This window comes from Bombina bombina, chromosome 5 (assembly GCF_027579735.1).
Source record: "Bombina bombina isolate aBomBom1 chromosome 5, aBomBom1.pri, whole genome shotgun sequence".
Classification (NCBI taxonomy): domain Eukaryota; kingdom Metazoa; phylum Chordata; class Amphibia; order Anura; family Bombinatoridae; genus Bombina; species Bombina bombina.
This window is the reverse complement of record NC_069503.1, coordinates 290944239-290969262: the sequence shown is the minus strand read 5'-3', so window position 1 is coordinate 290969262 and position 25024 is coordinate 290944239. Positions and strand designations below refer to the sequence as shown.

Below are 25024 nucleotides of genomic sequence, written 5' to 3'. Positions count from 1 at the left end.
TGAATGTAACTGAACTTTGTATTGTATTTTTGATGCGTTTTGTGACACTTTTTTGTTTCGCAAAGCAGTTAACCTGAGCTCTGAGGTCACGCTAACTCGACGCGTATTATCTTCAATTGCACTCAAGCGATCGTGTTTACTTTCAAATTGTAATACGAGCGGAAAACTTGACGCATGCAAAGAGCTTATTGCTTGCACATAACTGTTAACATGCCACTTCTAATCTAGCCCTTTTATGATGAATTAAAAGTTGTTTTTAATGTGCCTTTTAATTTTGATGATGATGCTAAAAGTTGTCATCCTCTATAAATCAACAAAATTTAACCACAATATAATTTTAGTAGTTTTTCTTTACGTGGTGGCTATTGAGTTATTCAGCCTTGTCACAGAATCGATGACATTAAAATGTTACTAAGTTTAGGCATTCTGGAAAATATTATCACATATGCATTTGTAACATTTCACTGCTTTTGGTCAATTGACTTTTTATTAAATTTACTACCCACCGTTTTGTTCATGCGTACAGCTACACATCTACTAAAATTAAAGGGATAAAGAGTTCAAATCTGCATGGGTGCATTTCAGTTTTAAATAGAACCATGTTTGCAACATACATCCATTAGCATAAAATGCTTCTAGTAAAAGTTGTTACTGTGGCATATGCACATATGCTACAAATGACTAGAGGATCAGGATCCACACACCATGACTGCTGATTCTCTGGGAAGGTGTGGGGGTATAATTCTAGTGCACGTGCTGTCACAACATGTGCATATGCCTCTAAAAAACAGTAATGACTTTTGCTGTAAATATTTTTGTTATATTGCATAAATGCCTTTATTTAAAATTGAATTGCACCATGCACATTACAATGTTAACCTTTTTATCCTTTGGATTTTAGTGTATAAATCAGCTTCTTTCTAGCATTTTGTACTCAGATCTATGCATGAGTATTTGTTTACTTTTTTAGGTGCTCTGTGAATCTGTTTCATCAGAAGAAGAACAAGGACATGCGCAGCTTGATCAAAATCTCTCTTATTTAGAAATGTGCAAGTTAGGGTACGTGTGAAGTAAATAAGCATCAACTGGTATTTAAGATAATGTTTAAAAAGAAATGTTTTGTATTTGTCTTGAGTTTAAGATGAGCAAAAGAAAGTGATGAAATAAAAAAATAGATATCAATGTAATCTGATTTATTGACATTTCATGTGTTTTATGATGTTTATGAATATTAATAATTAATAACAATAATACAATTATTACCAAATATTAATATTTCACCCTAATTAATAATTACTAAATTCTGACAGGTGTAGTATTATGAATACAACTAATATATTTATGCAGTAATGAGGGCTCAATTATGAAAAATATATAATAGATTTCTTAAAACATTAACAAGCTGCAAAAGGTTCAAAGGTTTTGCTTCTACGTACTCAGCAGCCGGAAACCTTGGAGTTTAGATGTGTACAATTTGTCTCTAATAAATGGGATCGTGGCCTGTACCTCAGTAAATGGTATCTCCAAATTTGAACTCCCTGAATAAATGAATCCTCTTGTATGTGGATGTAATAATCCCTTCTTATAATTATTATAGAAATATAGACAATTCCCCACAAATGATGTGACACATGCTTTAGTAATATGGATAGGATTGTCATTATAAATAACTACATTTTTGATAAATTATATTTTGCTACAGGGGTGTTTCTGCTTTAGCAGTATCTTGCTATGAGCACATTGAGCATTGCCTTATGGGACACCCACTATCCAGGCAATTAAGTGCATCTGCTTCAGGACTGCGCAGCGGGGCAATCCTCATTTGTGGTGCAAAGGTAACCGTGAGTTTTATTTAACATGATACATGTTTTTATTTGGCTGTGGATCAATATTTTACAAATTTGTATATTTTTGTTTTGTAGGGAAGTGGAAAATCGACCTTTGCAAAGGCAGTATGTAAAGAAGCCTTTGGAAAGCTGGATGCTTACATAGAACAAATCGATTGCAAATCATTGAAAGGTAACCTATAAAAAAAGAAAAATTACATTTTGTTCCCACAACTCCTATTGTTTCTGATGAGTGAATGTTTGTTTTTAATTTAATTTTAATGCTATAAGTCTGTAATACATTGTGTCATTGTATCAGATATGGTTTGTGACTATAAGATGCAAAGGAAATATGCACTTAATTATTTAAATGTGAATTGTTTTTTAGGGAAGACATTAGACAAAATACAGCAGACTCTGGAAGATGGCTTCGCGGAGGCATCCTGGAGGCAGCCATCTATTCTACTGCTGGACGACTTAGATCAGATCGCTGGAGTTCCTCCTACACCAGAATTAGAGCGAAGTCCTGAAGCAGCCCAAAGCAAGCACATTGCACACGGTAACTCACCTTAGACTCATGAGGATTATTTTTTATTCTTATCCCTTTGACTTTCATAACAGCTGGAATCTCACATATAACAAACATTCTTTTTGTTATCAGAATGAAAAATTAATCATTTTTGATAACCCTTTTAGTATTGGTAAATCTTAACAGATCTAAGGTTAAGGTTTTTTCACTGTCATGGAAATGTGCTCTGTCTGAATGATGAGAGATTAAAACTTGGGCTTTGTTCATTTTTGTGTTTTGCTACTTTTATTTTTTAAAGTATTATACAGACACCTATCATTCTCATAAAATTTATTAGTGATGGTGAAGATATAATACGTGATAAGTACTATAGATATATTTGTAGCTGCACTATACAAATTAACAGTTCGATTAAATTACCATAATCTAGGTGCTTTATCATCGTATCAATCTGGACTAAACACAGGATAGGTTGTGTCAGAGGATTTTTTTGGTTGCACATTTTACTATGATTCCTTTTTTGTAGCGATAGAAGAAGAATTACAAGGTCAAATTGCCCTACCTGACGCATTTATAGACTCTACATCCTCAGATCCTCAGATCCTGAATTGTTTCTTTTGAGCTTTGCTGTTGTGTGAAACCCTAAGAACATGACGGCATATTTTATATTTATATTTATGGAAGATTCCAGTGTATGAAGTGACTTTTTGTCACTGCATAGAAATATTGATCAGCCCTTCTTAATACCTTTTTAAGCTTTGATATGATTCACTTTACAAGATATGTTTTATATTTACCTGTTCCAGGAGGCCATGTGTGGATCTACTGATTTTGGCCAGGTTGACTGGAATGGCCTTGATTTTCCAGAGCACTTTTATGCAAAAGTTGTGCCACAAGAGTAAACAATATTTGCATCCAGATTACAACAACCATTTTCCCAATTATACAGTTTTTATATTGGTATAAAAACTTTCACCAGCCTAATATTTGTGTAACATTGGTTTATTTTGCTGCAAATGATAAACTAAGTGCCACCATTTGACCACCAGTAATACAACAATGATTATGTCATCAAGTAGCTGGGTTGTTTGGGCTAACATGATTGGTTATGGTTGGGTGGTGTGAGAGCCTGATCTAGAATCATATATGATTAATATAAATGGTGTGCTTGCACGAGGTGCAATGTTGGCTTAAGGCTTTGTTGAGTGAATGAAGTTTAAGACACTGAACGGACCATATAGTGACAATTATTTGCAATTTAGATTGTCATAGACAGGCTGTTCTTCATGCCCATTTCTGTTATGCCTTTTTTGTGGTGATATACTTCTAAAAAGTACCATATAAGGTCAAAAGACATCTCGCACTAAGCATTCATCACTGTCAAATATGTACAGTTAATCTTCTGTTTGTGAGACCAGAACATAAAGCAAGTATAGTTGTAACAAAAGTCTCTGACATAGCACTGGAAGTCAGCAGTTTCATTGCCGAGCTTGTTGCAGAAATGTTTTACCTCTGTCACATCTCACTGTTAAAACTTTATGTTGTAATAGACTTTGAATATGGTAATTTGTAAGCTGTACAGTACTCTAAATGTACATCTTATTGCATAAGAGTCAAGCATTAAGGACACACACGTGCATCGAGAAACATTTGCATTGCCAAGTGTGAAGTCTGAAAACCACTGCTCCAGAGGAGTGATCTTTATGAAGATCCAAATGGTGAGGTGCAGCTTTTGGGATTACAACGTTATGCCCAATATTGTTTAATCCATAAAAATAAAAGGAAGAAAATGTGCCTCGTGGTGCAGTAATCAACCAAACACAATGACACAATATGGTATATCCAAACGTATTATAACCAGGATTATTATTTTATAAGCCTGATGAAATGGCCTCATTACTGGTGTTATTTCTCCCATTTAAGGGAGTTCTTTCCCTTAATTTAAAAAAAAAAAAAAAAAAAACAACAACAAAAAAAACATATCCAGTCATAATGCATGCTGCATATTCCAGTTTCAAAGGAGCATCCAGCACCTGAGAGAGCCAGTGGTCAGTTTGGTGGGCAACTGAGAGGACCCAGCATGCTCCTACAGCATCAGATAGGTGCTTCCTGTTTCCTATTGTTCCCCTATGTTTGGTTGATTACTGCACCATAAGGCACCTTTTCTTCCTTTTATTTTAGTGACCTACTCCCATGGCAAACCCACCCAGGATAGAACAGCCTTATTGATGGTGCCTAAAAGCTCCCCCTTCTATAAATATCTTTTAAGGTAAGATGGTTTATCCCCATGATTACGTGCCCGATCTCCACTTGTGGTCTTATTAATCTTGGGCAAATGAGTTTTACCAATAACATTAGTGAGTCTTTTATAATCTATTGGTTTAAGTTGTGCATGCTATAATGCCTCATGTCAAGTGTATTTTCTTCTTATGTACTTGAATAATGCTAGTTTCATGTATGCTGATAAATAACTGTAAATACTTTAATTGGGTTTGTTATATTTATATAGGCTTATCTATTTATGGCAAGAGATTAAATAAGTTGTGATGCAAAAATGGCCTTGTTATAATAATTTTCCTTTTACCATTTTCTCTTACATTTTTATAGTTTGGAAGGCCATGACTTCATATAGGTCATGAAAGTTATTGACTTCTTTTGCGAAATTGTACTACTTTTCTGTTGAATGTCATAATTTTTCATATACATGCCTCCAGTCCGTTCCTTGCTATATGACATGTTTAGTTAATTTAATCTTGTGGATTTTATGATGTATAATATCTCTATATTTCTGGTGTATTAATAAACAGTTAAAAAAAGGGCTTAATCTTTTGTAACTGTTTTGTAGCACTGAAAGATCTGATGAAAAATATCATTACCATGGACACTCATATTGCTGTGATTGCTACTTGCCAGTCTGAGCATTCCTTGAATCCACTTCTAGTTTCGGTGCAAGGAACACATCTTTTTCAGTGCCTTAAATCCATTCAGTCACCATCTCAGGTAGCTATAATAAAAATATACATAAATTTGCTACGGTTTGATGAGGCTATATGTGTAAACATGTCATTTTTCATACTTTTAGTGGACCTGTATAAAAAGGTCTTGTTCAGATAGTCACAAACGTCTATTTTTTTATTTTATTTTAGGAGCAAAGATCTGAAATGCTGCGGTGTATAATTCAAAACAGACTGAATACCAACATTGCTCACTTTAAAGGCCTCGACCTGGATGTTCTTGCAAAGGAGACAGAAGGTTTTGTTGCAAGAGATTTTACCATACTCGTTGAACGAGCAATTGAAAATAGTGTTTCAGCAAGAAAAACAATAAAAAAAGAAGGTAGATGTTTTAAACGTTATCATATTTTTCTTATTACATTAGAACACTTTAAAATGATGAATTCCTGTACCCCTCTCCTTCGCATCATTCATTCAATGAATTCAAAAATATTTGCAGTATATTTTGTGGACTGGGATGATACTGCGATCAGTTTGTTGTTCAGAAGTTAAAGCCTCCTAAAAACTAATTTATGTAAGAACTTACCTGATAAATTCATTTCTTTCATATTAACAAGAGTCCATGAGCTAGTGACGTATGGGATATACATTCCTACCAGGAGGGGCAAAGTTTCCCAAACCTCAAAATGCCTACAAATACACCCCTCACCACACCCACAAATCAGTTTAACGAATAGCCAAGAAGTGGGGTGATAAGAAAAAAGTGCGAAAGCATAAAAAATAAGGAATTGGAATAATTGTGCTTTATACAAAAAAATCATAACCACCACAAAAAGGGTGGGCCTCATGGACTCTTGCTAATATGAAAGAAATGAATTTATCAGGTAAGTTCTTACATAAATTATGTTTTCTTTCATGTAATTAGCAAGAGTCCATGAGCTAGTGACGTATGGGATAATGACTACCCAAGATGTGGATCTTTCCACGCAAGAGTCACTAGAGAGGGAGGGATAAAATAAAGACAGCCAATTCCGCTGAAAAATAATCCACACCCAAAATAATTTAAATTTTATAATGAAAAAAACTGAAAATATAAGCAGAAGATTCAAACTGAAACAGCTGCCTGAAGTACTTTTCTACCAAAAACAGCTTCAGAAGAAGAAAACACATCAAAATGGTAGAATTTAGTAAAAGTATGCAAAGAAGACCAAGTTGCTGCTTTGCAAATCTGATCAACCGAAGCTTCATTCCTAAACGCCCAGGAAGTAGAAACTGATCTAGTAGAATGAGCTGTAATCCTTTGAGGCGGAGTTTTACCCGACTCGACATAAGCATGATGAATTAAAGATTTCAACCAAGATGCCAAAGAAATGGCAGAGGCCTTCTGACCTTTCCTAGAACCGGAAAAGATAACAAATAGACTAGAAGTCTTTCGGAAAGTCTTAGTAGCTTCAACATAATATTTCAAAGCTCTAACTACATCCAAAGAATGCAATGATTTCTCCTTAGAATTCTTAGGATTAGGACATAATGAAGGAACCACAATTTCTCTACTAATGTTGTTGGAATTCACAACCTTAGGTAAAAATTCAAAAGAAGTTCGCAACACCGCCTTATCCTGATGAAAAATCAGAAAAGGAGATTCACAAGAAAGAGCAGATAATTCAGAAACTCTTCTGGCAGAAGAGATGGCCAAAAGGAACAAAACTTTCCAAGAAAGTAATTTAATGTCCAATGAATGCATAGGTTCAAACGGAGGAGCTTGAAGAGCCCCCAGAACCAAATTCAAACTCCAAGAAGGAGAAATTGACTTAATAACAGGTTTTATACGAACCAAAGCTTGTACAAAACAATGAATATCAGGAAGAATAGCAATCTTTCTGTGAAAAAGAACAGAAAGAGCAGAGATTTGTCCTATCAAGGAACTTGCAGACAAACCTTTATCTAAACCATCCTGAAGAAACTGTAAAATTCTCGGAATTCTAAAAGAATGCCAGGAAAAATGATGAGAAAGACACCAAGAAATATAAGTCTTCCAGACTTTATAATATATCTCTCTAGATACAGATTTACGAGCCTGTAACATAGTATTAATCACAGAGTCAGAGAAACCTCTTTGACTAAGAATCAAGCGTTCAATCTCCATACCTTTAAATTTAAGGATTTGAGATCCTGATGGAAAAAAGGACCTTGCGACAGAAGGTCTGGTCTTAACGGAAGAGTCCACGGTTGGCAAGAAGCCATCCGGACAAGATCCGCATACCAAAACCTGTGAGGCCATGCCGGAGCTACCAGCAGAACAAACGAGCATTCCTTCAGAATCTTGGAGATCACTCTTGGAAGAAGTTTCTTGTTTAGATGAGAGGCCATCAGATCTATTTCTGGAAGTCCCCACATTTGAACAATCTGAAGAAATACCTCTGGGTGAAGAGACCATTCGCCCGGATGCAACGTTTGGCGACTGAGATAATCCGCTTCCCAATTGTCTATACCTGGGATATGAACCGCAGAAACTAGACAGGAGCTGGATTCCGCCCAAACCAGAATTCGAGATACTTCTTTCATAGCTAGAGGACTGTGAGTCCCTCCTTGATGATTGATGTATGCCACAGATGTGACATTGTCTGTCTGAAAACAAATGAACGATTCTCTCTTTAGAAGAGGCCAAGACTGAAGAGCTCTGAAAATTGCGCGGAGTTCCAAAATATTGATCGGTAATCTCACCTCCTGAGATTCCCAAACCCCTTGTGCCGTCAGAGACCCCCACACAGCTCCCCAACCTGTAAGACTTGCATCTGTTGAAATTACAGTCCAGGTCGGAAGAACAAAAGAAGCCCCCTGAACTAAACGATGGTGATCTGTCCACCATGTCAGAGAATGTCGTACAATCGGTTTTAAAGATATTAATTGAGATATCTTCGTGTAATCCCTGCACCATTGGTTCAGCATACAGAGCTGAAGAGGTCGCATGTGAAAACGAGCAAAGGGGATCGCGTCCGATGCAGCAGTCATAAGACCTAGAATTTCCATGCATAAGGCTACCGAAGGGAATGATTGTGACTGAAGGTTTCGACAAGCTGATATCAATTTTAGACGTCCCTTGTCTGTCAAAGATAGAGTCATGGACACTGAATCTATCTGGAAACCCAAAAAGGTTACCCTTGTCTGAGGAATCAATGAACTTTTTAATAAATTGATCCTCCAACCATGATCTTGAAGAAACAACACAAGTCGATTCGTATGAGATTCTGCTAAATGTGAAGACTGAGCAAGTACCAAGATATCGTCCAAATAAGGAAATACCACAATACCCTGTTCTCTGATTACAGACAGAAGGGCACAGAGAACCTTTGTAAAAATTCTTGGAGCTGTTGCTAGGCCAAACGGCAGAGCCACAAACTGGTAATGCTTTTCTAGGAAAGAGAATCTCAGAAACTGATAGTGATCTGGATGAATCGGAATATGCAGATATGCATCCTGTAAATCTATTGTAGACATATAATGCCCTTGCTGAACAAAAGGCAGGATAGTCCTTACAGTTACCATTTTGAATGTTGGTATCCTTACATAACGATTCAATATTTTTAGATCCAGAACTGGTCTGAAGGAATTCTCCTTCTTTGGTACAATGAAGAGATTTGAATAAAACCCCAGCCCCTGTTCCAGAACTGGAACTGGCATAATTACTCCAGCCAACTCTAGATCTGAAACACATTTCAGAAATGCTTGAGCCTTCGCTGGATTTACTGGGACACGGGAAAGAAAAAATCTCTTTGCAGGAGGTCTTATCTTGAAACCAATTCTGTACCCTTCTGAAACAATGTTATGAATCCAAAGATTGTGAACGGAATTGATCCAAATTTCTTTGAAAAAACGTAATCTGCCCCCTACCAGCTGAGCTGGAATGAGGGCCGCACCTTCATGTGGACTTAGGAGCTGGCTTTGATTTTCTAAAAGGCTTGGATTTATTCCAGACTGGAGATGGTTTCCAAACTGATACCGCTCCTGAGGATGAAGGATTAGGCTTTTGTTCTTTGTTGAAACGAAAGGAACGAAAACGATTTTTAGCCCTGTTTTTACCTTTAGATTTTTTATCCTGTGGTAAAAAAGTTCCTTTCCCACCAGTAACAGTTGAGATAATAGAATCCAACTGAGAACCAAATAATTTATTACCCTGGAAAGAAAGGGAAAGCAGAGTAGACTTAGAAGACATATCAGCATTCCAAGTTTTAAGCCATAAAGCTCTTCTAGCTAAAATAGCTAGAGACATATACCTGACATCAACTCTAATGATATCAAAGATGGCATCACAAATAAAATTATTAGCATGTTGAAGCAGAATAATAATGCTATGAGAATTATGATCTGTTACTTGTTGCGCTAAAGCTTCCAACCAAAAAGTTGAAGCTGCAGCAACATCCGCTAAAGATATAGCAGGTCTAAGAAGATTACCTGAACACAAATAAGCTTTTCTTAGAAAGGATTCAATTTTCCTATCTAAAGGATCCTTAAAGGAAGTACCATCTGCCGTAGGAATAGTAGTACGCTTAGCAAGAGTAGAGACAGCCCCATCAACCTTAGGGATTTTGTCCCAAAACTCTAATCTGTCAGATGGCACAGGATATAATTGCTTAAAACGTTTAGAAGGAGTAAATGAATTACCCAAATTATTCCATTCCCTAGAAATTACTTCAGAAATAGCACCAGGAACAGGAAAAACTTCTGGAATAACTACAGGAGATTTAAAAACCTTATCTAAACGTTTTGATTTAGTATCAAGAGGACCAGAATCCTCAATTTCTAATGCAATTAGGACTTCTTTAAGTAAAGAACGAATAAATTCCATTTTAAATAAATATGAAGATTTATCAGCATCAACCTCTGAGACAGAATCCTCTGAACCAGAAGAACCACTATCAGAAACAGAATGATGATGTTCATTTAAAAATTCATCTGAACAATGAGAAGTTTTAAAAGACTTTTTATGTTTACTAGAAGGAGGAATAACAGACATAGCCTTCTTAATGGATTTAGAAACAAAATCTCTTATGTTATCAGGAACACTCTGAGTATTAGATGTTGACGGAACAGCAACAGGTAATGGAACTTTACTAAAGGAAATATCTGCATTAACAAGTTTGTCATGACATTCAATACAAACAACAGCTGGAGGAACAGCTACCAAAAGTTTACAGCAGATACACTTAGCTTTGGTAGCTCCAGCACCAGGCAGCGATTTTCCAGAAGTATCTTCTGACTCAGTTGCAACGTGGGACATCTTGCAATATGTAATAGAAAAACAACATATAAAGCAAAATTAATCAAATTCCTTAAATGACAGTTTCAGGAATGGGAAAAAATGCCAGTGAACAAGCTTCTAGCAACCAGAAGCAATAAATAATGAGACTTAAATAATGTGGAGACAAAAGTGACGCCCATATTTTTTTAGCGCCAAATAAGACGCCCACATTATTTGGCGCCTAAATGCTTTTGGCGCCAAAAAAGACGCCACATCCGGAACGCCGACACTTTTGGCGCAAAAGAACGTAAAAAATGACGCAACTTCCGGCGACACGTATGACGCCGGAAACAGAAAAAATTTTTGCGCCAAAAAAGTCCGCGCCAAGAATGACGCAATAAAATGAAGCATTTTCAGCCCCCGCGAGCCTAAGAACCCACAGGAAAAAGTCAAATTTTAAGGTAAGAAAAAAATGATTGATTCAAATGCATTATCCCAAATATGAAGCTGACTGTCTGAAAATAAGGAATGTTGAACATCCTGAGTCAAGGCAAATAAATGTTTGAATACATATATTTAGAACTTTATAAAAAAAGTGCCCAACCATAGCTTAGAGTGTCACAGAAAATAAGACTTACTTACCCCAGGACACTCATCTACATGTTGTAGAAAGCCAAACCAGTACTGAAACGAAAATCAGCAGAGGTAATGGTATATATATAAGAGTATATCGTCGATCTGAAAAGGGAGGTAAGAGATGAATCTCTACGACCGATAACAGAGAACCTATGAAATAGACCCCGTAGAAGGAGATCATTGAATTCAAATAGGCAATACTCTCCTCACATCCCTCTGACATTCACTGCACGCTGAGAGGAAAACCGGACTCCAACCTGCTGCGGAGCGCATATCAACGTAGAATCTAGCACAAACTTACTTCACCACCTCCATAGGAGGCAAAGTTTGTAAAACTGATTTGTGGGTGTGGTGAGGGGTGTATTTGTAGGCATTTTGAGGTTTGGGAAACTTTGCCCCTCCTGGTAGGAATGTATATCCCATACGTCACTAGCTCATGGACTCTTGCTAATTACATGAAAGAAATGTTATTTACAAGACACCATTTGACATGCCAGTAAAATCAAACCAAATTACAATGTAAAATGACAATAAAAGTTATTTTCTTTTGCAAGATGTACCGAGTCCACGGATTCATCCTAACTTGTGGGATATTGTCCTTCCTGACAGGAAGTATCAAAGAGAGCACCACAGCAGAGCTGTCTGTATAGCTCCCCCCTTAACTCCACCCCCCAGTCATTCTCTTTGCTGGCTCTAAGCAGGAAGGGTAAAGAGAAGAGGTGTTAAACTGTTAGTCTTATTTTATCTTCAATCAAGTGTTTGTTTTTTATTTTTAAATGGTACTGGTGTTGTACTATTTACTCTCAGGCAGGACATGGATGAAGATTTCTGCCTGGAGGATGATGATCTTAGCATTTGTAACTAAGGTCCACTGCTGTTCCCACAGAAGCTGAGGAGTACAGGAAAACTTCAGTGTGAGGAACGGTTTCTTGCTATACAGCAATGAGGTATGTTCAGTCATATTTTCTGCAGAGACTGTGTTAACTCAGAAAGGCTGACAGTGTCCCCATTAGGGTAAGGGTAAGCAGTAATCCTAGTGTTATCAGAGGTTTTTACTAGCTTGCATAAAGGGTTCATTTTTTGTGGGCACTCAGTTTGTTATGTGAATTTGGGACAAACGTTTTTGTGTCTGGGAGTAACGTTTTCTGTTTTATGGGACATTTGCTTGAGGGTTCTTTGGGGTTGTTTATAACCCACATGGCTTTCAGGCAGGGTTCGTTAGTTTTGTGTAGGCTCCACCGGTTTTAGACAATTATCAATCCGTTTTTTTCATTTGGGGGTCTATTGCTTTTTTACTTGTGGTGCAATCCTTCTAAAGCTTAGTGGGTACACTGTTAAAATTTCGGAATTTTTAAAGCAATTTTAACCTGTTTTGCAGTTTGTGTATGCCTTTTTTTTCTCTTAAAGGTACAGTACCGTTTTTGCAAATTGTGTTTTTTTTCATTAAATAAAGTGTTTTCCAAGCTTGCTTGCTTCATTACTAGCCTGTTAAACATGTCTGACATTGAGGAAACTCATTGTTCAATTTGTTTAGAAGCCATTGTGGAACCCCCTCTAAGAATGTGTCCCAATTGTACTGATATGTCTATAAATTGCAAACAGCATATTTTGACTTATAAGAATTTGGCATTAAATGATTCTCAGACAGAAGTAAATCAGGTTTCGCCATCTAGTTCTCCCCAAGTGTCACGCCCGCACAAGCGACGCCAAGTACTTCTAGTGCGTCTAATTCTTTCACCTTGCAAGATATGGCTTCAGTTATGAATACTACCCTCACAGAGGTTTTATCTAAACTGTCAGGGTTGCAAGGGATGCGCAGTAGCTCTGGGTTAAGAACAAATGCTGAGCCTTCTGACGCTTTAGTAGCCATATCCGTATTTTCCCTCACAATGTTCTGAGGTAGGGATGAGGGATTTGCTGTCTGAGGGAGAGATTTCTGATTCAGGAAAGATGTTCCCTCAGACAGATTCAGATATGACGGAATTTAAATTTAAGCTAGAGCACCTCCGTTTATTGCTCAGGGAGGTTTTAGCTACTCTGGATGATTGTGACCCTATTGTCGTTCCAGAGAAATTGTGTAAAATGGACAAATATTTAGAGGTTCCTGTGTACACTGATGTTTTTCCGGCCCCTAACAGGATTTTGGACATTGTTACTAAGGAGTGGGATAGACCAGGTATTCTGTTCGCTCCACCTCCTGTTTTAAGAAAATGTTCCCCATAAAGGACTCATGGCAGACGGTCCCTAAGTTGGAGGGAGCTGTTTCTACTCTGGGGTGCAGTCTGGAATTCCCTGAAAGCACAGGGTTTGTGGACTCAGGAGGAGGCCCTCCTACCGATAAATATTCTGGAATTAAGAGCGATATTCAATGCTCTTCAGGCGTGGCCTCAGCTGGCTTCGGCCGGATTCATCACGACTGTAGCTTATATCAATCATCAGGAGGGAACAAGGAGTTCCTTGGCGATGATAGAAGTTTCCAGGATAATCCGATGGGCAGAGACTCACTCTTGCCATCTATCAGCGATCTATATCCCAGGGGTGGAGAACTGGGAGGCAGATTTTCTAAGTCGTCAGACTTTGCATCTGGGGGAGTGGGAGCTCCATCCGGAGGTATTTGCGTCAGACTTTGCATCTGGGGGAGTGGGAGCTCCATCCGGAGGTATTTGCTCAACTGGTTCAGCTATGGGGCACACTAGAATTGGATCTGATGGCGTCTCGTCAGAACGCCAAACTTCCTTGTTACAGATCCAGGTCAAGGGATCCTCAGGCAGTACTGATAGATGATCTAGCAGTACCCTGGTCGTTCAACCTGGCTTATGTGTTTCCACCATTCCCTCTCCTTCCGCGTCTGATTGTCAGAATCAAACAGGAGAGGGCTTCAGTGATTTTGATAGCGCCTGCGTGGCCACGCAGGACTTGGTATGCAGACCTGGTGGACATGTCATCTCTTCCACCATGGACTCTGCCACTGAGACGGGACCTTTTGATTCAAGGTCCATTCAAGCATCCAAATCTAATTTCTCTGCAACTGGCTGCTTGGAGATTGAACGCTTGATTTTATCAAAGCGGGGTTTCTCTGAATCGATCATAGATACCTTGATTCAGGCTCGAAAGCCTGTCACCAGGAAGATCTATCATAAGATATGGCGTAAATATCTTTTTTGGTGTGAATCCAAAGGCTACTCATGGAGTAAGATCAGGATTCCTAGGATTTTGTCTTTTCTCCAAGAAGGATTGGAGAAAGGATTGTCCGCTAGTTCCTTAAAGGGACAGATATCTGCTGTGTCTATTCTGTTGCACAAGCATCTGGCAGATGTCCCAGACGTTCGGGCTTTTTGTCAGGCTTTAGTTAGAATTAAGCCTGTGTTTAAACCTGTTGCTCCACCATGGAGTCTCAATTTAGTTCTTAAAGTTCTTCAGGGGGTTCCGTTTGAACCCATGCATTCCATAGATATTAAGCTTCTATCTTGGAAAGTTCTGTTTCTAGTTGCTATCTAGTTTCTGAACTACCTACATTACAATGTGACTCGCTTTATTTTGTTTTCCATGCTGATAAGGTGGTTTTGCGTACCAAACCTGGGTTCCTCCCTAAGGTTGTTTCTAAAAGGGATATCAATCAGGAAATTGTTGTTCCTTCTCTGTGTCTTAATCCTTCTTCTAAGAAGGACCGTCTGTTGCACAACTTGGACGTGGTTCGTACCTTGAAGTTTTATTTGCAGGCAACCAAAGATTTTCGCCAATCATCTTCTTTGTTTGTTGTCTATGCTGGAAAGCGTAGAGGTCAAAAGGCTACGGCTACCTCTCTTCCCTTTTGGCTGAAAAGCATCATCCATTTGGCTTATGAGACTGCTGGACAGCAGCCTCCTGAAAGAATTACAGCTCACTCCACTAGAGCGGTGGCTTCCACATGGGCTTTTAAAAATGATGCTTCTGTTGAACAGATTTGTAAGGCTGCGATTTGGTCTACGCTTCATACCTTTTCCAAATTTTCCAAATTTGATACTTTTGCTTCTTCGGAGGCTATTTTTGGGAGAAAGGTTTTGCAAGCAGTGGTGCCTTCCGTTTAGGTTCCTGTCTTGTCCCTCCCTTCATCCGTGTCCTAAAGCTTTGGTATTGGTATCCCACAAGTTAGGATGAATCCTTGGACTCGGTACATCTTGCAAAAGAAAACAGAATTTATGCTTACCTGATAAATTTCTTTCCTTTGCGATGTACCAAGTCCACGGCCCGCCCTGTCTATTCAAGACAGATAGTATTTTTTATGTAAACTTCAGTCACCTCTGCACCTTATAGTTTCTCCTTTTCTTCCTTGGCCTTCGGTCGAATGATTTGGGGGGTGGAGTTAAGGGGGTAGCTATATAGACAGCTCTGCTGTGGTGCTCTCTTTGCTACTTCCTGTCAGGAAGGACAATATCCCACAAGTTAGGATGAATCCATTGACTCGGTACATCGCAAAAGAAAGAAATTTATCAGGTAAGCATAAATTCATTTTTTTCTTGATAGTAGCTACAACAGTATATATAAAAATTACACATTAAAAACTTTAAAGTTAATGAGGATGTATGGGAAATGATTGAAAAATAAATTGCAGGGCCTTTTTGTTTACATGTCAAGTAATGAATATATATTTCTTTTTAGACCTTCTTTTAACAACATCAGATTTTCAGAAAGGTCTCAAGGGCTTTACACCTTTGTCTCTGAAGAACGCCCACTTGCATAAGCCAAAGGACTTGTCTTGGAACATGGTGGGTGGCTTGCATGATGTACGGCAGATCCTTAAGGATACAATTGAGTTACCAGCCAAGGTATTATAATAATTAAAATTTTTGTGTTGAAACAAAATTCACCAGCTTGTACTTCCTAAAATTTAATTAAAACATTTATTCAAGTAATATACTGTATTTAGACAATTTAGGATTGAGGGGTATCCTGTCTAAAATAACACTATAAAACCTTTGTTCATTTAAAATAGAAGACCAGATTGAGAAAAAAAGTTATTATGATAACTGTTTTTAAGTATGTGGCATGGATTGTAAGAATTATTACAAGTAGGTGTATTAGTATATATTTTAATCACATTTTTAAGCTTTAATTTTGTGAACTTATTAGTTAACTTCCCTTTTATTATTTAACATTTGAAATTCCTACCTAGAGACATGGGTAATGCGCAGTAAATTTTACAAGTATGAACACAATTAAATGTATCTATAATATTTGTTTATCCATTATTGTAATTATTAGAGAGATGGACTAAATTATCCCTCACTGTTAGTTGTCGCCTCTTTTTCGGCAATCTAGTATATGTAGAAAAAGCCACCTTATCATCCTTGTTGCATGAATCACACACATTAATCTTATTTCTCTCTTATTTAACTTCTCAAATTATGCTAATATGGAATAATTTAGATATCTATTTTTATAAGAAATATAGATATGTTAACGTGTCTCACATCTAGAACTTATGGGAGTGATTGTCCCAGTTCCAGTACAGGAACAAGGAAAGGGTTTTTACTCAAATCTATTCATTGTACCAAAGAAGGAGAATTCATTCAGACCAATATGGGATCTGAAAACATTAAACAAATGTGTGAGAATTCCAAATTTCAAGATGGAAACTATAAGGACTATTCTGCCTTTTGTTCACCAAGGTCATTATATGTCCACAATAGACTTACAGGATGCTTATCTTCACATCCCTATTCACCCAGATCATTTTCAATTTCTGATATTCTCTTTTCTAGAAAAACATTTTCAGTTTGTTGCTCTTCCGTTTGGCGTAGCAACAGCACCAAGAATATTTTCAAAAATCCTTGGTGCCCTTCTATCGATAATCAGAGGGCAGGGTATTGCTGCGTTTCCTTATTCTGACGATATCTTGGTTCTTGCTCAATCTTTTCATTTAGCAGAATCTCACACAAATCAACTATTTGCTGATTCTTCAAATTCATGGTTGGAGGATCAATTTTCCAAAGAGTTTCTTGATTCCTCAAACAAGGGTCACTTATTTGGGTTTGCAAATAGATTCAGTGTCCATGACTCTCTGACAGACAAGAGACAAACAAAACTAGTCTCAGCATGTCTGAATCTTCAGTCTCTATTATACCCTTCAGTCGCTATGTGCATGGAGGTGTTAGGCCTTATGAGTGCAGCATTGGACACAATCCCCTTTGCTCATTTTCATATGAGGCCTCTTCAACTTTGCATGCTTCACCAATGGTGCAAGGATTATACTTGAATATCACAACTAATATTCCTGGATCACAATACTCATTTTTCTCTGACATGGTGGCTTCTATTATTATTATTTATTATTATTATTATCAGGTATTTGTAGAGCGCCAACAGATTCCGCAGCGCTGTAAACATAGTCGGTGTACTGGATAGCTTTTGTAGGGGTCAAGTGGGTAGAGGGCCCTGCCGAGAGTTTCACTGTTGTAGTCGGCTCTTATGAAGCGATCTGTAAACAGCTGGGCCCATAGGCTTACAATCTAAGGGGTTCAAGGGGAAAGCAATGACGTTAGGAAAGGTTAGTGTTGGTTGTATGCATCCCTGAATAGTAGAGTTTTTAGGGAGTGCTTGAAGCTGTTAAAACTAGGGGAGAGTCTTATGGAGCAAGACATGGAATTCCACAAGATGGGGGTCAGTCTGGAGAAGTCCTGTAAACGGAAATGTGAGGAAGTAACAAGAGAGGAGGAGATCCTGAGCTGATCAAAGGGGACGGGAAGGAGAGTATCTAGAGACAAGTTCTGAGATGTAGGGGGGAACAGTGCAGTTGAGAGCTTTATATGTCAGGGTGAGGATTTTATGTTTAATCCTAGAGGCAAGAGGAAGCCAGTGAAAGGATTGGCAGAGAGGTGCAGCAGATGAAGAGCGACAAGTAAGGAAGATGAGCCTGGCAGAGGCATTCATAATGGATTGTAAAGGAGCTATGCTGCAGCTAGGTAGACCAGAGAGGACGGAATTGCAGTAGTGGAGGCGGGAAAGGATGAGAGAGTGGATTAAAATCTTGGTTGTATCTTGTGTAAGGAAATGTCTAATTTCTTTCATGTAATTAGCAAGAGTCCATGAGCTAGTGACGTATGGGATATACATTCCTACCAGGAGGGGCAAAGTTTCCCAAACCTCAAAATGCCTATAAATACACCCCTCACCACACCCACAAATCAGTTTTACAAACTTTGCCTCCCATGGAGGTGGTGAAGTAAGTTTGTGCTAGATTCTTCGTTGATATGCGCTTCGCAGCAGGCTGGAGCCCGGTTTTCCTCTCAGTGTGCAGTGAATGTCAGAGGGATGTGAAGAGAGTATTGCCTATTTGAATTCAATGATCTCCTTCTACGGGGTCTATTTCATAGGTTCTCTGTTATCGGTCGTAGAGATTCATCTCTTACCTCCCTTTTCAGATCGACGATATACTCTTATATATACCATTTCCTCTACTGATTCTCGTTTCAGTACTGGTTTGGCTTTCTACTACATGTAGATGAGTGTCCTGGGGTAAGTAAGTCTTATTTTTGTGACACTCTAAGCTATGGTTGGGCACTTTTATATAAAGTTCTAAATATATGTGTTTAAACATTTATTTGCCTTGATTCAGGATGTTCAACATTCCTTATTTCAGACAGTCAGTTTCATTATTTGGGATAATGCATTTGAATAATCAATTTTTCTTACCTTAAAATTTGACTTTTTCTCCTGTTGGCTGTTAGGCTCGCGGGGGCTGAAAATGCTTCATTTTATTGCGTCATTCTTGGCGCGGATTTTTTTGGCGCAAAAAAATTTTCTTTGTCTTTTCCGGCGTCATACTTGTCGCCGGAAGTTGCGTCATTTTTTTGACGTTTTTGCGCCAAAAATGTCGGCGTTACCGGATGTGGCGTCATTTTTGGCGCTTAAAGCATTTAGGCGCCAAATAATGTGGGCGTCTTTTTTTTGGCACTAAAAAATATGGGCGTCATTATTGTCTCCACATTATTTAAGTCTCATTGTTTATTTGCTTCTGGTTGTTAGAAGCTTGTTCATTGGCATTTTTTCCCATTCCTGAAACTGTCTTTTAAGGAATTTGATCAATTTTGCTTTATATGTTGTTTTTTCCATTACATATTGCAAGATGTCTCAGATTGACCCTGAATCAGAAGATACTTCTGGAAAATTGCTGCCTGATGCTGGATCTACCAAAGTTAAGTGTATTTGTTGTAAACTTGTGGTATCTGTTCTTCCGGCTGTTGTTTGTAATGAATGTCATGACAAACTTGTTAATGCAGATAATATTTCCTTTAGTAATGTTCCATTACCTGTTGCTGTTCCATCAACATCTAATATTCAGGGTGTTCCTGTTAACATATGAGATTTTGTTTCTAAATCTATTAAGAAGGCTATGTCTGTTATTCCTCCTTCTAGTAAACGTAAAAGGTCTTTTAAAACTTCTCATTTTTCAGATGAATTTTTAAATGAACATCATCATTCTGATTCTGATAATGATTCCTCTGGTTCAGAGGATTCTGTTTCAGAGGTTGATACTGATAAATCTTCATATTTATTTAAAATTTAATTTATTCGTTCTTTGCTTAAAGAAGTCTTAATTGCATTAGAAATAGAGGAATCTGGTCCTCTTGATACTAAATCTAAACGTTTGAATACGGTCCCTGATGCTATTTCTGAAGTAATTTCTAGGGAATGGAATAATTTGGGTAATTCATTTACTCCTTCTAAACGGTTTAAGCAATTATATCCTGTGCCATCTGACAGATTAGAGTTTTGGGACAAAATCCCTAAGGTTGATGGGGCTATCTCTACTCTTGCTAAACGTACTACTATTCCTACGGCAGATAGTACTTCCTTTAAGGATCCTTTAGATAGGAAAATTGAGTCCTTTCTAAGAAAAGCTTACTTATGTTCAGGTAATCTTCTTAGACCTGCTATATCCTTGGCAGATGTTGCTGCAGCCTCAACTTTCTGGTTGGAAGCTTTAGCACAACAAGTAACAGATCATAATACTCATAGCATTGTTAATCTTCTTCAACATGCTAATAACTTTATTTGTGATGCCATCTTTGATATCATTAGGGTTGATGTCAGGTATATGTCTTTAGCTATTTTAGCTAGAAGAGCTTTATGGCTTAAAACTTGGAATGCTGATATGTCTTCTAAGTCAACTTTGCTTTCCCTTTCTTTCCAGGGTAATAAATTGTTTGGTTCACAGTTGGATTCTATTATTTCAACTGTTACTGGGGGGGAAAGGAACTTTTTTACCACAGGATAAAAAATCTAAAGGTAAATTTAGGTCTGCTAATCGTTTTCGTTCCTTTCGTCACAATAAGGAACAAAAGCCTGATCCTTCCCCTACAGGAGCAGTATCAGTTTGGAAACCTTCTCCAGTCTGGAATAAATCCAAGCCTTTTAGAAAGCCAAAGCCAGCTCCCAAGTCCACATGAAGGTGCGGCCCTCATTCCAGCCCAGCTGGTAGGGGGCAGATTACGATTTTTCAAAGAAAGTTGGATCAATTCGATTCACAATCTTTGGATCCAGAACATTGTTTCACAAGGGTACAGAATAGGCTTCAAGATAAGGCCTCCTGCAAAAAGATTTTTTCTTTCCCGTGTCCCAATAAATCCAGTGAAGGCTCAAGCATTTCTGAAATGTGTTTCAGATCTAGAGTTGGCTGGAGTAATTATGCCAGTTCCAGTTCTGGAACAGGGGCTGGGGTTTTACTCAAATCTCTTCATTGTACCAAAGAAGGAGAATTCCTTCAGGCCAGTTCTGGATTTAAAAATATTGAATCGTTATGTAAGGATACCAACATTCAAAATGGTAACTATAAGGACTATTCTGCCTTTTGTTCAGCAAGGGCATTATATGTCCACAATAGATTTACAAGATGCATATCTGCATATTCCGATTCATCCAGATCACTATCAGTTTCTGAGATTCTCTTTCCTAGACAAGCATTACCAGTTTGTGGCTCTGCCGTTTGGCCTAGCAACAGCTCCAAGGATTTTTACAAAGGTTCTCGGTGCCCTTCTATCTGTAATCAGAGAACAGGGTATTGTGGTATTTCCTTATTTGGACGATATCTTGGTACTTGCTCAGTCTTCACATTTATCAGAATCTCATACGAATCGACTTGCATCGTTTCTTCAAGAACATGGTTGGAGGATCAATTTACCAAAGAGTTCGTTGATTCCTCAGACAAGGGTAACCTTTTTAGGTTTCCAGATAGATTCAGTGTCCATGACTCTGTCTCTGACGGACAAGAGACGTCTGAAATTGGTTTCAGCTTGTCGAAACCTTCAGTCTCAATCATTCCCTTCGGTAGCCTTATGCATGGAAATTCTAGGTCTTATGACTGCTGCATCGGACGCGATCCCCTTTGCTCGTTTTCACATGCGACCTCTTCAGCTCTGTATGCTGAACCAGTGGTGCAGGGATTATACAAAGATATCTCAATTAATATCTTTAAAACCGATTGTACGACACTCTCTGACGTGGTGGACAGACCACCATCGTTTAGTTCAGGGGGCTTCTTTTGTTCTTCCGACCTGGACTGTGATCTCAACAGATGCAAGTCTGACAGGTTGGGGAGCTGTTTGGGGGTCTCTGACAGCACAAGGGGTTTGGAAATCTCAGGAGGCGAGATTACCAATCAACATTTTGGAACTCCGTGCAATTTTCAGAGCTCTTCAGTCTTGGCCTCTTCTAAAGAGAGAATCGTTCATTTGTTTTCAGACGGACAATGTCACAACCGTGGCATATGTCAATCATCAAGGAGGGACTCACAGTCCTCTGGCTATGAAAGAAGTATCTCGAATACTGGTATGGGCGGAATCCAGCTCCTGTCTAATTTCTGCGGTTCATATCCCAGGTATAGACAATTGGGAAGTGGATTATCTCAGTCGCCAAACGTTACATCCGGGCGAATGGTCTCTTCACCCAGAGGTATTTCTTCAGATTGTTCAAATGTGGGGACTTCCAGAAATAGATCTGATGGCTTCTCATCTAAACAAGAAGCTTCCCAGGTATCTGTCCAGATCCAGGGATCCTCAGGCGGAAGCAGTGGATGCATTGTCACTTCCTTGGAAGTATCATCCTGCCTATGTCTTTCCGCCTCTAGTTCTTCTTCCAAGAGTGATTTCCAAGATTCTAAAGGAGCGTTCGTTTGTTCTGCTGGTGGCTCCAGCATGGCCTCACAGGTTTTGGTATGCAGATCTTGTCCGGATGGCTACTTGCCAACCGTGGACTCTTCCGTTACGACCAGACCTTCTATCGCAAGGTCCTTTTTTCCATCAGGATCTCAAATCCTTAAATTTGAAGGTATGGAGATTGAACGCTTGATTCTCAGTCATAGAGGTTTCTCTGACTCCGTAATTAATACTATGTTACAGGCTCGTAAATCTGTATCTAGGAAGATATATTATCGAGTCTGGAAGACTTACATTTCTTGGTGTTCTTCTCATCATTTTTCTTGGCATTCTTTTAGAATTCCTAGAATTTTACAGTTCCTTCAGGATGGTTTGGATAAAGGTTTGTCTGCAAGTTCCTTGAAGGGACAAATCTCTGCTCTTTCTGTTCTTTTTCACAGAAAGATTGCTAGTTTTCCTGATATTCATTGTTTTGTACAGGCTTTGGTTCGTATAAAACCTGTTATTAAGTCAATTTCTCCTCCTTGGAGTTTAAATTTGGTTCTGGGGGCTCATCAAGCTCCTCCGTTTGAACCTATGCATTCGCTGGATATTAAACTACTTTCTTGGAAAGTTTTGTTTCTTTTGGCCATCTCTTCCGCTAGAAGAGTTTCAGAATTATCTGCTCTTTCTTGTGAGTCTCCTTTTCTGATTTTTCATCAGGATAAGGCGGTGTTGCGAACTTCATTTAAATTTTTACCTAAGGTTGTGAATTCTAACAACATTAGTAGAGAAATTGTGGTTCCTTCATTGTGTCCTAATCCTAAGAATTCTAAGGAAAGATCGTTGCATTCTTTGGATGTAGTTAGAGCTTTGAAATATTATGTTGAAGCTACTAAAGATTTCAGAAAGACTTCTAGTCTATTTGTTATCTTTTCTGGTTCTAGGAAAGGTCAAAAGGCTTCTGCCATTTCCTTGGCATCTTGGTTAAAGTCTTTGATTCATCATGCTTATGTTGAGTCGGGTAGATCTCCGCCTCAAAGGATTACAGCTCATTCGACTAGGTCAGTCTCTATTTCCTGGGCATTTAAGAATGAAGCTTCGGTTGATCTGATTTGCAAAGCAGCAACTTGGTCTTCTTTGCATACTTTTACTAAATTCTACCATTTTGATGTGTTTTCTTCTTCTGAAGCAGTTTTTGGTAGAAAAGTACTTCAGGCAGCTGTTTCAGTTTGATTCTTCTGCTTATAATTTTTTTAATTATAAGATTTAATCTTTGTTTTGGGTGTGGATTATTTTTCAGCGGAATTGGCTGTCTTTATTTTATCCCTCCCTCTCTAGTGACTCTTGCGTGGAAGATCCACATCCTGGGTATTCATTATCCCATACGTCACTAGCTCATGGACTCTTGCTAATTTCATGAAAGAAAACATAATTTATGTAAGAACTTACCTGATAAATTCATTTCTTTCATATTAGCAAGAGTCCATGAGGCCCACCCTTTTTGTGGTGGTTATGATTTTTTTGTATAAAGCACAATTATTCCAATTCCTTATTTTTTATTCTTTTGCACTTTTTTCTTATCACCCCACTTCTTGGCTATTCGTTAAACTGATTTGTGGGTGTGGTGAGGGGTGTATTTATAGGCATTTTGAGGTTTGGGAAACTTTGCCCCTCCTGGTAGGAATGTATATCACTAGCTCATGGACTCTTGCTAATATGAAAGAAATGAATTTATCAGGTAAGTTCTTACATAAATTATGTTTTTAGAAATGTTTTTAAGGTGGAAGCGGCAGGCTTTAGCCAAGGACTGAATGTGAGGAGTGAAGGAAAGATCTGAGTCAAGTGTGACCCCAAGACATCGGGCGTGCGGGGTAGGGGTAATGATGGAATTATCAACAGTTATAGAAATTTTGGGGGTGGAGACATTGGAAGAAGGGGGAAAAATAAGGAGTTCAGTTTTGGAGAGATTTAGCTTAAGGTAGTGAGAGGAGATCCAAGATGAGATGTGAGAAAGACAGTTAGTGACACGGGTTAGTAAGGAAGGAGGTAGGTCTGGTGCAGAGAGGTTGATTTGGGTGTCATCGGCATACAAATGGTATTGAAACCCATGGGACTTTATTAAGGAACCTAGTGACGAAGTGTAGATTGAAAAGAGAAGGGGACCAAGGACAGAGCCTTGAGGTACCCCAACAGAAAGTGGTAATGGGGCAGAGGATGCTCCGGAGAAGGCTACACTAAGTGTACGGTTAGTCAGATAGGAAGAGAACCACGAGAGAGCTGTGTCACAGATGCCGAAGGATTGGAGGGTTTGGAGCAGAAGAGGGTGGTCAACAGTGTCAAAGGCTGCAGACAGGTCAAGGAGGATAAGCAGAGAGAATTGGTCTTTGGATTTTGCTGTAAGTAGGTCATTGGTAACCTTGATAATTGCTGTCTCTGTAGAGGGATGGGAACAAAATCCAGATTGCAGTGGGTCAAGAAGAGAGTTTAGTGTAAGGAAATGGGATAGACGTGCGTAAACTAGCTTTTCGAGGAGCTTTGAGGCAAGAGGGAGTAGGGAAATAGGGCGGTAATTGGAAGGGGAGGTTGGATCAAGGGAAGGTTTTTTGAGGATAGGTGTGACCAGTGCATGTTTTAGAGATGAGGGAAATATACCAGTGCTGAGGGAGAGGTTGAAAATGTGTGTGAGTATGGGGGTGAGGGTAGAAGAGAGGGAGGGGAGTAGCTGT

General features: G+C 38.6%; 1 protein-coding gene across 2 annotated transcripts in view; it reads left to right on the top strand.

Annotated features, from left to right (window-relative positions):
- PEX1 (peroxisomal biogenesis factor 1) overlaps positions 1 to 25024 on the top strand; it is a 145399-nt gene that overhangs the window by 66241 nt on the left and 54134 nt on the right. For both annotated transcript variants that reach the window (XM_053714039.1, XM_053714038.1), the window contains exons 9-15: positions 971 to 1059; positions 1703 to 1835; positions 1923 to 2019; positions 2215 to 2385; positions 5201 to 5355; positions 5502 to 5691; positions 15823 to 15989. In XM_053714039.1, coding sequence (XP_053570014.1) covers positions 971 to 1059; positions 1703 to 1835; positions 1923 to 2019; positions 2215 to 2385; positions 5201 to 5355; positions 5502 to 5691; positions 15823 to 15989 — 1002 coding nt within the window. The remainder of the gene's footprint in view (positions 1 to 970; positions 1060 to 1702; positions 1836 to 1922; positions 2020 to 2214; positions 2386 to 5200; positions 5356 to 5501; positions 5692 to 15822; positions 15990 to 25024) is intronic.